The sequence below is a fragment of the Xenopus tropicalis genome, chromosome 3 (genome assembly GCF_000004195.4).
Source record: "Xenopus tropicalis strain Nigerian chromosome 3, UCB_Xtro_10.0, whole genome shotgun sequence".
Taxonomy (NCBI): Eukaryota; Metazoa; Chordata; class Amphibia; order Anura; family Pipidae; genus Xenopus; species Xenopus tropicalis.
In genome coordinates, this window is record NC_030679.2 from 150247782 (window position 1) to 150261181 (window position 13400).

General features: G+C 42.5%; 2 protein-coding genes across 2 annotated transcripts; both read right to left on the reverse strand.

Moving 5' to 3' along the window:
* Positions 1–2019: 2019 nt before the first annotated feature.
* On the reverse strand, positions 2020–6783 carry LOC116409632 (olfactory receptor 6P1-like). The gene is made up of 2 exons (XM_031898361.1): positions 6700–6783; positions 2020–2751 (listed from the first exon to the last, which is right to left on the reverse strand). The coding sequence occupies exons 1-2, from the start codon at positions 6781–6783 to the stop codon at positions 2020–2022; spliced, it is 816 nt and encodes a 271-aa protein (XP_031754221.1).
* Positions 6784–8668: 1885 nt separating this feature from the next.
* Positions 8669–11990, reverse strand: LOC116409633 (olfactory receptor 6P1-like). Its single transcript, XM_031898362.1, has 2 exons — positions 11901–11990; positions 8669–9400 (listed from the first exon to the last, which is right to left on the reverse strand). The coding sequence occupies exons 1-2, from the start codon at positions 11988–11990 to the stop codon at positions 8669–8671; spliced, it is 822 nt and encodes a 273-aa protein (XP_031754222.1).
* Positions 11991–13400: the final 1410 nt, after the last annotated feature.

Below are 13400 nucleotides of genomic sequence, written 5' to 3' on the forward strand. Positions count from 1 at the left end.
CACTTTGAACTGCATGGATGCCTTGAGCAGTATGTGCACAACATGATCTCGGCCGGGATAATCTTCCGAAGGACCCACCCATTTAAGCTGTGCTGCATTCCTCCTGGTAGAAGTAGGCCCAGTAGAAACTGATGGAGTGTTAGTAGCATCATGTCTCAAACGATTAGTGGACCAAGCATTTACTGCTGGGAGTGGGGCGGGTGAAGCCTGGGGTCTAGGCTCTGCTGCCTGATTCCCAACTGGTACTGATTGCTGGAGAGGGGTGACCTGGGACCCAGATGTAGGGGGCTTAGATGGAATAGCTGCATTACTACTGCATGGGTCTACACATGGTTTGTAAGAAGGCTGTGAATTTGGCTGAACCTGTGAGTGCCTCACCCTTTGCTGCTTCACCTTTTCCCTGTCCTCCCTCTCCTTTCTCAGAACATAGGCATGCACTAGGTGCGCAGTGTCATTGTCATACGCCTCTCGCTCTTCCCTGTGTCTCCTAGCTGTCTCATTCTCCTGCACCTCTTCCTCCTCCATAACCGGTGGCTCATAGGGATAGCAGACATCCGCACTCTCTATTACCTGCTCACCAGCTGAGGTTCCCTGAACTCCACCCCCTACAACAGAAGAAGCACCCAAATTAGAATCAGTAGCATTCAGGCCAATATCAGTTACACAAGCATTGTCTATCAAACCATCCTGAGGTTCTTGTGGCTTATGCACAACTGGACAATGCTGGATCACCGGGAGTGATAAAGCCAAATGGCTAGCAGCGGGATCCAGTTGCCCTATAAGCAGATGAGCTGCTGGGATACGCGGATCTGTGGTTTCTGGGGCACGCTGCTCTGCACTGTGAGCTGCTCGGGAGCGGAGCTTTGTGTCCTACATCAAATGAGCTGCTAGAGAGTGCTGTTCCAGATGTCCCTTATCTACAGCTGATGTGGGAGCTACAGCAGTAGTATTAGCCAATATACGTGTAGGATCAGAGCCAGGGTTGGCAATCAACCACATATGGAGGCATCCACCATTCTCTTGGTTGGCACATCAGAGGTGCTCTGAACTAAGTGCAGGTTTTTGGGTAAAACTTCTGTGGGGTGTTGCTCACGGTCTCCCCTCACAGCCCCACCCAACAAACTTGGGGAAAGAGACTCTGAAGCAGCTGAAATTTGCACAAACTTTTCCATATGGGAAACTGCATTGGCAGCCATCTTGGATTTACTCCTTGTCTGAATGGGACACATAAGCACTGGATCTAGCTTCTTAGCTGTTACAGGAGACAAATCTGGTCTGTTGGACCCAGGGCTTGCTGTGGGGCAATTGGCAAACTGGGCCAGTGCATTTCACAGGCTAAATCAGGCATAATCTCAGGACCCTGAGGCTCAATTACAGAGCTGTCTTCTCCACTAATTTCCCCCAAAATCTGCAACATTTTCATACTGATAATTACTCACAGTTTGTCCAGCAAGAGCAGCACTTTCTCTTTCAGAGACATATCCTTGGTTTCAAAGGTAACCACATTCCAGCACAGACCTTACAGGCACACTGGGGGCAGGGCCACACCCAGTAACAAAACTTTCTGGATCCAGAACTTCAGAACCAGTGCAGGGATCCAGCTCTCGCTTATCTCCTCTTGTTCCAGACATGTTCCCACACACTTGTGCCAAATTTAGTGATCCTCTGGGGTCTGGAGATCCCTTAGTCTCAACTTCCATCCAGGAGCTTCACAGAGACACGTCTGGTTAGGGGCAGAGACAGGGGAAAGTGTATAAGGGAGAAAGAGTCTTGTCCAAAATGTTACCCATTCATTCCAAAACCTAAAGTTATATGTAGAAGGGGCCTACTGTATGAAAGAGGAGAAGCAAGTTCATATGTGACAAACAATAATACTCATGATCAAACCTATTTTGTCCAACAATTACACACATTTGTATTTGCACGATCAAAGGGTCATAATTGTTATAAGGAAATTACGCATTTCAACAAAGCAACTTTGATCATGTTTCACAGTGTATAAAGGTCTCCTAAAGAGATTCAGTTTCGCACTTGTTTCATTAGAACGGCCTTAATGTCTTTGTTTCTCAGGCTGTATACAACTGGGTTGAAAAATGGGGTTCCAACTGTGTATAGAAGGGACAGTATTTTATCGATATTAAAATGATGCCCCTTGGATGGTACCATATAAACTATTATCAGAGTCCCATAGTACATGCACACAACTATTAAATGGGAGCTGCAAGTGGAGAAGGCTTTGTGTCTTCCTTCAGTAGAGGAGATCCTGAGAATGGCAAGGCCAATGGAAACGTAAGTGTAAATGATGAAGCAAAAAGGGAGGATTGTAAAAGGTATCATCAGTATCATTTGTGTTAGTTTTACGACTAGTTTATAATCTGTGCAAGAAAGTTCAAGAAGAGGTGACGAATCACAAAAATAGTGATCTATAAAAAATGAGCCACAGAACTGTAAATTATATATCAGAAGATTCATAATCATACTCATTAAAAAGGCTAAACCCCAACAACAAAGACTCATATAGAGGCAAAGCCTGAAACCCATAATGGAGGCATAATGAAGTGGGGAGCAGATGGCCAGATATCGGTCATAGGCCATGGCTGTGAGGAGATAAAATTCTGAAGCTCCTGAAACAGCATAGAGATAAAGCTGTGTGATACAACCAGTAGCAGATATTGTGCCCCCTCCATTCAGTAATAACCACAAGAAATTTGGAGTAATACTGGTACTGAGCAAAACATCAGCCAGAGACAGCTGGGAGAGAAGGGCGTACATGGGAGATCTCAGGGCTGAGACTGTTATTACCAATATAATTATAAGAAGATTTCCAAATAATGTCAAAATATAAATCCAGAGAAACAGAACAAAGAGTAATTCATTGATTTTCTGAGAGTTCTGAAATCCCAAGAGAAGGAAAGATATACCTGATGTCTGATTCACCTTATGCATTGCCTGGAAATATAAGAAGAAAAAAAATATATACAAAAAAGATATACAGTTAAGTCAGAGACAGTCACCATCTACTTCTACACTCTCTAATATAGAACCTATAGGGGTCCCCCACCCAAAAAGAATCCTGTAGGGTGAGCAGTGCCATTCAGCAAAGAGCAGCCATAACTCTATACTGCATGGATAAGGGAAGCCATTTGGCATTACAGAGATGGGGTTTTTATACCTTTGGAAAGGAACATAACAGCCATTCTGTAACTATCCCCTGGGCCGTGTATAACACAGACACTCACAGGGAGCTCCCTGGGGCAGAACAAGAAGCTTGTTACTAATAATTTATTTCACTGTTTAGAATTGATTTATATTGACTCCTAAAACAAATGGCAGGAATAATTTGTAACAAGATATTTTTGCACCCCCATCCCAACAAACACACACTTAATATACATACTAATCATATCTTACTACTTAATTGTATGAATTCAATGTAGGTACATTATTAACTGTTACTTGAGAGACAGTTTCATTTTAATATTCTTAAATAGAGACTACCGGACATGTTGACTTGTCCAAAATAGTGAACTTCCTTTTGTATATACTATATGCTACAAAGATACATACTATGAAAAGTTTAATTATTTATATTTATATATATCTATTTATATTGGGCAAGGTTTACAACAATCAACCATTATGACACACCATGTATGCTGGCCCACCAAGGTATCAAGGAGGGTCAAAGAACTTGTCACTATAGGGAACTGAACCAGGGTTGATCACTTAACCTCTAGGGCAGGGGCCCCCAACCTTTCTTACTCGTGAGCCACAGTCAAATGTGAAAAGACTTGGGGAGCAACACAAGCATCATAAAAGTTCATGGAGGAGCCAAATAAGGGCTGTGATTGGCTATTTGGGAGCCTCTATGCACCCTATCAGCTTACAGGGGCTTTATTTGGTAGGAAATCTTGTTTTTATTCAACCAAAACTTGCCCCAAGTCAGAAATTCAAAAATAACTCCCTAATTTGGGGGCATTGAGAGCAACATCCAAGGGGTTCGGGAGCAACATGTTACCCCCGTGCCACTGGTTGGGGATCACTGCTCTAGGGCAACTCCTTTTCTCGCTGAATGGTAATAATATTTATATCAAATAATAAGACTTCATAATTGATACTTTAACCTTTTTACTGCCAGCCATTTTGGTCAAAGCGGAACTTGTATTGCCAGACAGTTTTTGAACATTTTGCACTGTTTCACTTTAGGGGCCTTTCCTCGGGGGACTTTTAGTTTGCCCAGGAAAACAATATATCGTTTTTTTAAGGACAACCTAAGCTTTCAAAATATTCTAGAATTTTTGTGTAATTCCAATTCTGTAATAAGATATAGGCTTCTAAATGTCTAAAAATGGAAAAAAAAAAAAAAATCAAATTTTCCATAATATAAACAGACATAACAGAAATAAAAATTATTTTATGCTCAAAAATACAACTGATTTGGAAAGTCCCCTGTCTCCTGAACGTGCCAATACCAAATATATATAGTTTTATGGAGATTTCTCACTTGTATAGGTCACAAACTCCCAGCAGTACACTACCAAATTCCCAAAGCACTGCTCCAGAAAGCTGCATACTTTAGATTTCAAGGCCAAAAATTCCATTAACATTTTTGGAAAGAACAGATTCTGGGGAATCCAGAATAGGCACAACTGTCTGTCTACTCCAAACTATAAAGTTGCAATGCTTTCCTAAAGTTATTGGTTTTTATCAAAATTTGTGAAATTTTTAAAAAATTGCTTCAAAGCTTCCAGTCTATAGTATCTTATCTCCTACAGGTCATAAAGTAACCAAATAAAACACCATAAATATGAACACCAGGGGTCCACTGAACAGTTTGATGCTCAATATGTATAGGTTTACTAAAGTATGTAGCATGTAGGGGCCCCAATGTGAACATACCCCCATATGATCTAACATTTCTGTCATTTCAGCTTCTGCAAAATCAACACATTTACAGCATTATATGTGGGATAAAGCTAGTAAAAAGTATGCTCACCCCAGAAAGTCATATATTTTTGGAAAGTACATATTCCCCCGAATCTAAAATGGGTAATCGTGTCTTTCTACTCCAAAGTACCAAGGCGCAAAGCTTTTCTAAAGTAAGCAATTTTAATGAAATTTCCAAAAATCCCCTCAAAGCTTCCACTTTGCAGCATGTTATCTCCCAAATAACATTAGGTACCAAGATAAAAAACCATAAATTTGAACCCCAGGGATCCACTGAACAGTTTGATGCCCAATATGTATAGGTTTAAATAAATGTGGCATGTAGGGGCCCCAATGGGAACATACCCCCATATCATCTGTCATTTCAGCTCCTGCAAAATCAACACATTTACATCCTTTATGTGGGATAATGCTACAAAAAAGTACATGACAAGGGCAGTGTCGAATTTGCGGCCCTCTATAACAACTCTTCCCTCTCGGCTTTTGATCCCACGTCGAATACACTCACACAACAACCCTTTTGTGGATAGAAAAGGCCGCAGCCCGTTTATTTACAACAATATAAAATGTACAATTATTACACATAACCCGATTTAACAATAACATATTAATGTAATTAAATAACATATCTTAATCTCTTGATAACACAATAACAATAAGCCGCTGAAGGCTGCATTGTGGAAGTTGTACCTGTCCCCACCGCAATCAGTTCCTTGAGGTTAAAAAAAACCCTTTTCTAACCCCCACAGCCCCATTTACCACCGACCTATGGCTGTAATCCCTAGCCTCAGGCCTAACCTTCCTCCTGCCTCTCCTTTGTCTATTGAATCCTCAGCTGTGACTATGGTCTTGTACCTCCCATCTCCTTTTCGTCCCTTTTTTATCTCCTCCAATAAGAGAGGGAGGGTGGGAGCTTGTTCTCTCAAAATGGCCACCTTCCCCTATGCTCCTCACTGCTTAACTCACTCTCTCCTCACCTTAGCCAATCCCATGTAGGACTACATTACCCATAGCCCCTATAACCAACAAACTTTCCCGGGCCTTTTCCTATCCTTGTCATGGCCTATACCCTCAACTCCTGCCTCATTCCATTCCGGGGCCCCCCCTCACCCCAGAAAGCCATATATTTTTGAAAAGTACACATTCCCCCGAATATATAATGGGTACACATTTCTTTTTACTCTGAAGTACCAAGCTGTAAAGCTTTCCTAAGTTAGCCAATTTTTATGAATTTTCAGAAAATCGCCAAAAATTTTTGCAATTTTCCACATTTATCTCACATAATTTCCAGTATCCACACGAAAAAATTATATATTCACAGCACAGAGTTTAAGAGCTAGCCCAAACATGGAAATTAGTTTAAAATAAAATACAGATGTCCATCTGGAAAAAGCAATACAGGTTTCCCCACACAAAATCTCACCGCTCAAATCCTCTGGTCCAGGTGCAACCTGCCCCGGACTCTGCACTCATGGGGGAACCCACTTCCAACAAGAAAGCATTACACTTACCAAATGGTTCCATTGACCCGGGTTCTCCTGCCCCGAGTCCGTAGCCAGGGGACAAATCTTGTCACAAAACTTCACACAGTGTCAGTGCACTCCAGGTCAGCATAAAAAGCCCCAACAATTGGTATTAAAATCGATCAACCTTTATTTGCACATCTAAAAAGCACAGCTTGAGATCTGAAGAAGTGCGCTGTCACGAAATGCATAGGACTTCAAGCTGTGATACTTATGAACAAGGCAGCACCTGTTCATAAGTATCAGTGGATGGATCATTAAAGTGTTGCTGCAATAACCTTCCCTCTGCATTCTTGACTGCTTCCTGAGCCATTTTCCTAGCCTGGGTCATTGCAGTGGTCAATACGCCCCGTGTTGGGGGTCTCCAATACCATCACCTTTAAGGTGGACCCTTAATTCAGGTCCCAGTATTGTTGGTAGGCATTTCTATTGGATTCTGCTATGTCAGAATTATTGTGCCAGAGTGGGCTCAAGCACCATAACCTGTCTGGGGATAAGAGAAGCTACTTCAGCAGTAATTTGAGTGGGACATGGTCTGAGGGAGATTGTTCCAAGTAGGAAACTTGCTTTAATGGAAGGATGTCAGGTGTGGGGAGAGTCCGTTTAGTCCTAGAAAAGGTTTAATGGGGCTAGGAATGACATGAATAATCTTTTACTTTCATGGGGGTATTTTCAATGCTATATATCTGTGAGGCTGTGGGCATTTGCCCAGTGTGTTAAACTTGTGGGGCCATTGGGCGTTTGTGTAGTTTGCCCCAAGACCTGATTCATATTCCCTAGTATACATATCGGTGCCGGAGGAAGATCAGGAAGGTCTTTGGCAATAAGTCCCACAACAGCAATATTGAACAGGAATGGAACATAGACATAGACAACATAGCTATTATCACTGCTTTATTAGCTATGAGACTGGCTGGTATTTTGTATCTGCAATAGTTACTAATATAATCAGTTCAAAGAGGAGTTTTTTCCAGATTAGAATGGACACCCCTCTCGAGTGGGTATAGAAGAAAGCATTAAAGACCCAGCCTACCCATGGTTTTCCTATTTTATATAACTTTTTGTACAGCAATGTCAGCAGTTGGGGTAGACCTTATAACTGAGTAGGCGAGGACAAAATTCACAACTTTTTTTCTGCAAGTTTTTTCCAGGGTTTTGGCAACAAAAATCCCAACCTGAAAAAGTTGCAGCTTAGTAAATGCCCCTTCAAGTTTATTAAACAGATAATGGAGTAAAACCCAAGTTCCCTCTTGTTCTCCCTATAGTTTCCACACCATCCACAGTGTGATATAACTTCAAAGGCACAAAGCAGGATTCAGCAGTACCGCAATTCACCTTTTATTGGTGCTTATCCCCAAATGTTTCGGGAACCAGTCCCTTTGATAGGCTACAAAATGGTATTTTGGGATGTTGGAATATCTACACTGCTATTAAAAGGATACAATTTGTTACCTTTAATGGTATATCTGGCCTTACTGAGGAGGTCAAATAAATAAGATTTACAAGTGAGATATGACAACATGTGACAATGAAATCACCTTAATTAATTAAGCCCAAGACTAAAAAGGCTCATGTAAAGCCCTAATGGACACATACCAAATTGGAATTGCAAATGGTCAGTGAATGGCTATGGGACATGAGTGTGTAACACAATGTTTATTGGGTCTCATTGAAAATGGCCACAACCACAGACAGATGTTAAAGAAGGATGCACGTGGAAGAGCTTAGACCTAGATTTTTTTACACATATGAATACAGAATAAAATATTAATTAAGACTAATATTATCTATCTTATTTATTTTCTTAATCCTCTGAAAATCCCAAACCCGAAATGTTTCTTTCATGTTCTTTTTCTTTCACTACCTATAAACCTGAGAACATACATTTTAGTAGATCTAAAGGTAGGATCATACAGGTTTGGCGCTGTATCTGCTGCAGAACTACAAATTTAGTTGACTTGCTGCCCAGTCCTTCACCAATATAAGGGAGAAAGAGTCTTTTCCAAATGTTACCCATTCACTCCAAAACCTAAAGTTATATGTAGAAGAAGCCTACTGTATGAAAGATGAGAAGCAAGTTCATATGTGACAAACAATAATACTCATGATCAAACCTATTTTGTCCAACAATTACACACATTTGTATTTGCACGAACTTTGATCATGTTTCTCAGTGTATAAAGGTCTCCTAAAGAGATTCAGTTTTGCATGTGTTTCAGTAGAACAGCCTTAATGTCTTTGTTTCTCAGGCTGTATACAACTGGGTTGAAAAATGGGGTTCCAACTGTGAATAGAAGGGACAGTATTTTATCGATATTAAAATTATGCCCCTTGGATGGTACCATATAAACTATTAGAAGAGTCCCATAGTACATGCACACAACTATTAAATGGGAGCTGCAAGTGGAGAAGGCTTTGTGTCTTCCTTCAGTAGAGGAGATCCTGAGAATGGCAAGGCCAATGGAAACGTAAGTAAAAATGATGAAGCAAAAAGGGAGAATTGTAAAAGGTATCATCAGTATGATTTGTGTTAGTTTTACGACTAGTTTATAATCTGTGCAAGAAAGTTCAAGAAGAGGTGACAAATCACAAAAATAGTGATCTATAAAAAATGAGCCACAGAACTGCAAATTATATATCAGAAGATTCATAGTCACACTCATTAAAAAGGCTAAACCCCAAGAACAAAGACTCATATAGAGGCAAAGGCGGAAATCCATAATGGAGGCATAATGAAGTGGGGAGCAGATGGCCAGATATCGGTCATAGGCCATGGCTGTGAGGAGGAAACAATCTGATCCTGCTGAAACACCATAGACATAAAGCTGTGTGATACAACCAGTAACAGATATTGTGCCCCCTCCATTCAGTAATAACCGCAATAAATTTGGAGAAATATTGGTACTGAGCAAAACATCAGATAGAGACAGCTGGGAGAGAAAGACGTACATGGGAGATCTCAGGGCTGAGACTGTTATTACCAATATAATTATAAGAAGATTTCCAAATAATGTCAAAATATAAATCCAGAGAAATGGTACAAAGAGTAACTCATTGATTATCTGAGAGTTCTGAAATCCCAAGAGAAGGAAAGATATACCTGATGTCTGATTCACCTTATGCATTGCCTGGAACTATAAGAAGAAAAAAAATATAAGATATACAGAGACAGTCACCAATTTCCACACTAAAATCTATAGGAGTCCTCCACTCAAAAGAATCCTGTAGGGTGAGCAGTGCCATTCAGCAAAGAGCAGCCATAACTCTATACTGCATGGATAAGGGAAGCCATTTGGCATTACAGAGATGGGGTTTTTATACCTTTGGAAAGGAACATAACAGCCATTCTGTAACTATCCCCTGGGCCGTGTATAACACAGACTCACAGGGAGCTCCCTGGGGCAGAACCAGAAGCTTGTTACTAATAATTTCTTTCAATAATTTCTTTAAATAAAGATATTTATACTGACTCCTAAAACAAATGGCAGGAATAATTTGATATTTTTGCACCCCCATCCCAACAAACACACACTTAGGGGCTGATTTACTAACCCACAAATCCGAATCCGAATTGGACAAATTCCGATTGGAAAACGAACATTTTGCGACTTTTTCATATTTTTTCATCGCCGTTACAAATATTTGTAAATTGTCGCAACTTTTTCGTAACCATTACGATTTGCTCGTACCTTGTCGTGACTTTTTCGTATAGAGCGCTCAAAAGCGGTGGGCGAAACTTTCAGACTTAGGATGATTTTGGAAGCCTCCCATAGGACTCAATGGCACTCTGCAGCTCCAACCCGGCCCAAGGAAAGTCTCCCATAGGGCTCAATGGCACTCTGCAGCTCCAACCCAGCCCAAGGAAAGCCTCCCATAGGGCTCAATGGCACTCTGCAGCTCCAACCCGGCCCAAGGAAAGTCTCCCATAGGGCTCAATGGCACTCTGCAGCTCCAACCCGGCCCAAGGAAAGTCTCCCATAGGGCTCAATGGCACTCTGCAGCTCCAACCCGGCCCAAGGAAAGTCTCCCATAAGGCTCAATGGCACTCTGCAGCTCTAACCTGGCCCAAGGAAAGTCTCCCATAGGGCTCAATGGCACTCTGCAGCTCCAACCCGGCCCAAGGAAAGTCTCCCATAGGGCTCAATGGCACTCTGCAGCTCCAACCCGGCCCAAGGAAACTCTCCCATAGGGCTCAATGGCACTCTGCAGCTCCAACCTGGCCCAAGGAAAGTCTCCCATAGGGCTCAATGGCACTCTGCAGCTCCAACCCGGCCCAAGGGAAGTCTCCCATAGGGCTCAATGGCACTCTGCAGCTCCAACCCGGCCCAAGGAAAGTCTCCCATAGGGCTCAATGGCACTCTGCAGCTCCAACCCGGCCCAAGGAAAGTCTCTCATAGTGCTCAATGGCACTCTGCAGCTCCAACCCGGCCCAAGGAAAGTCTCCCATAGGGCTCAATGGCACTCTGCAGCTCCAACCCGGCCCAAGGAAAGTCTCCCATAGGGCTCAATGGCACTCTGCAGCTCCAACCCGGCCCAAGGAAAGTCTCTCATAGGGCTCAATGGCACTCTGCAGCTCTAACCCGGCCCAAGGAAAGTCTCTCATAGGGCTCAATGGCACGCTGCAGCTCCAACCCGGCCCAAGGAAAGTCTCCCATAGGGCTCAATGGCACTCTGCAGCTCCAACCCGGCCCAAGGAAAGTCTCCCATAGGGCTCAATGGCACTCTGCAGCTCCAACCCGGCCCAAGGAAAGTCTCCCATAGGGCTCAATGGCACTCTGCAGCTCCAACCCGGCCCAAGGAAAGTCTCCCATAGGGCTCAATGGCACTCTGCAGCTCCAACCCGGCCCAAGGAAAGTCTCCCATAGGGCTCAATGGCACTCTGCAGCTCCAACCCGGCCCAAGGAAAGTCTCCCATAGGGCTCAATGGCACTCTGTAGCTCAAACCCGGCCCAAGGAAACTCTCCCATAGGGCTCAATGGCAATCTGCAGCTCTAACCCGGCCCAAGGAAAGCCTCCCATAGGGCTCAATGGCACTCTGCAGGTCCAACCTGGCCCAAGAAAAGTCACCATACTGAAGCTCGAATGAATCCGAAACTTTCGTACTCGGCGCGAACGCTGCAAAAAAGTCGCGACTTTTCGCACAAGTGGTAGCGCTACGAAAAAGTCTCGACAATTTGCAAAACAGTCGTAATGGCTACGAAAAAGTCGCGTCAATTTCCGAAAAAATCACAAATCAGCCCCATTACATATAGGTACATTATTAACTGTTACATAATAAGGGACAGTTGTTTCATTTTAATATTCTTAAATAGAGACTACCGGACATGTTGGCTTGTTATTGCAGCAACACGTTAATCAGAGGTCTGAGGAAGGGCGCTTTCACGAAATGCGTAAGACCTCAAGCTGTGATACATGTGAACAAGTCAGCACCTGTTCATAAGTATCAGTGGATGGATCATTAAAGTGTTGCTGCAACAACCATCCCTCTGCATTCTTGACTGCTTCCCTACCCTGGGTCATTGCGGTGGTCAATATGCCCCGTGTTGCCGCCTTGGAAGTCTCCAATACCATCACCTTTAAGGTGGACCCTGAATTCAGGTCCCAGTGTTGTTGGTATGCATTTCTATTGGATCCTGCTATGTCAGAATTATTGAGCCAGAGTGGGCTCAAGCACCATAACCTGTCTGGGGATGAGGGAAGAACCTTCAGCAGTAATTTGAGTGGGGCATGGTCTGAGGGAGATTGTTCCAAGTAGGAAACTTGTTTCACTAACAGAAGGATGTCAGGTGTGGCGAGAGTCCGTTTAGTCCTAGAAAAGGTTTAATGGGGCTAGGAATGACATGAATAATCTTTTACTTTCATGGGGGTATTTTCAATGCTATATATCTGTGAGGCTGTGGGCATTTTCCCAGTGTGTTAAACTTGTGGGGCCATTGGGCGTTTGTGTAGTTTGCCCCAAGACCTGATTCATATTCCCTAGTATACATATCGGTGCCGGAGGAAGATCAGGAAGGTCTTTGGCAATAAGTCCCACAACAGCAATATTGAACAGGAATGGAACATAGACATAGACAACATAGCTATCATCACTGCTTTATTAGCTATGAGACTGGCTGGTATTTTGTATCTGCAATAGTTACTAATATAATCAGTTCAAAGAGGAGTTTTTTCCAGATTAGAATGGACACCCCTCTCGAGTGGGTATAGAAGAAAGCATTAAAGACCCAGCCTACCCATGGTTTTCCTATTTTATATAACTTTTTGTACAGCAATGTCAGCAGTTGGGGTAGACCTTATAACTGAGTAGGCGAGGACAAAATTCACAACTTTTTTTCTGCAAGTTTTTTCCAGGGTTTTGGCAACAAAAATCCCAACCTGAAAAAGTTGCAGCTTAGTAAATGCCCCTTCAAGTTTATTAAACAGATAATGGAGTAAAACCCAAGTTCCCTCTTGTTCTCCCTATAGTTTCCACACCATCCACAGTGTGATATAACTTCAAAGGCACAAAGCAGGATTCAGCAGTACCGCAATTCACCTTTTATTGGTGCTTATCCCCAAATGTTTCGGGAACCAGTCCCTTTGATAGGCTACAAAATGGTATTTTGGGATGTTGGAATATCTACACTGCTATTAAAAGGATACAATTTGTTACCTTTAATGGTATATCTGGCCTTACTGAGGAGGTCAAATAAATAAGATTTACAAGTGAGATATGACAACATGTGACAATGAAATCACCTTAATTAATTAAGCCCAAGACTAAAAAGGCTCATGTAAAGCCCTAATGGACACATACCAAATTGGAATTGCAAATGGTCAGTGAATGGCTATGGGACATGAGTGTGTAACACAATGTTTATTGGGTCTCATTGAAAATGGCCACAACCACAGACAGATGTTAAAGAAGGATGCACGTGGAAGAGCTTAGAC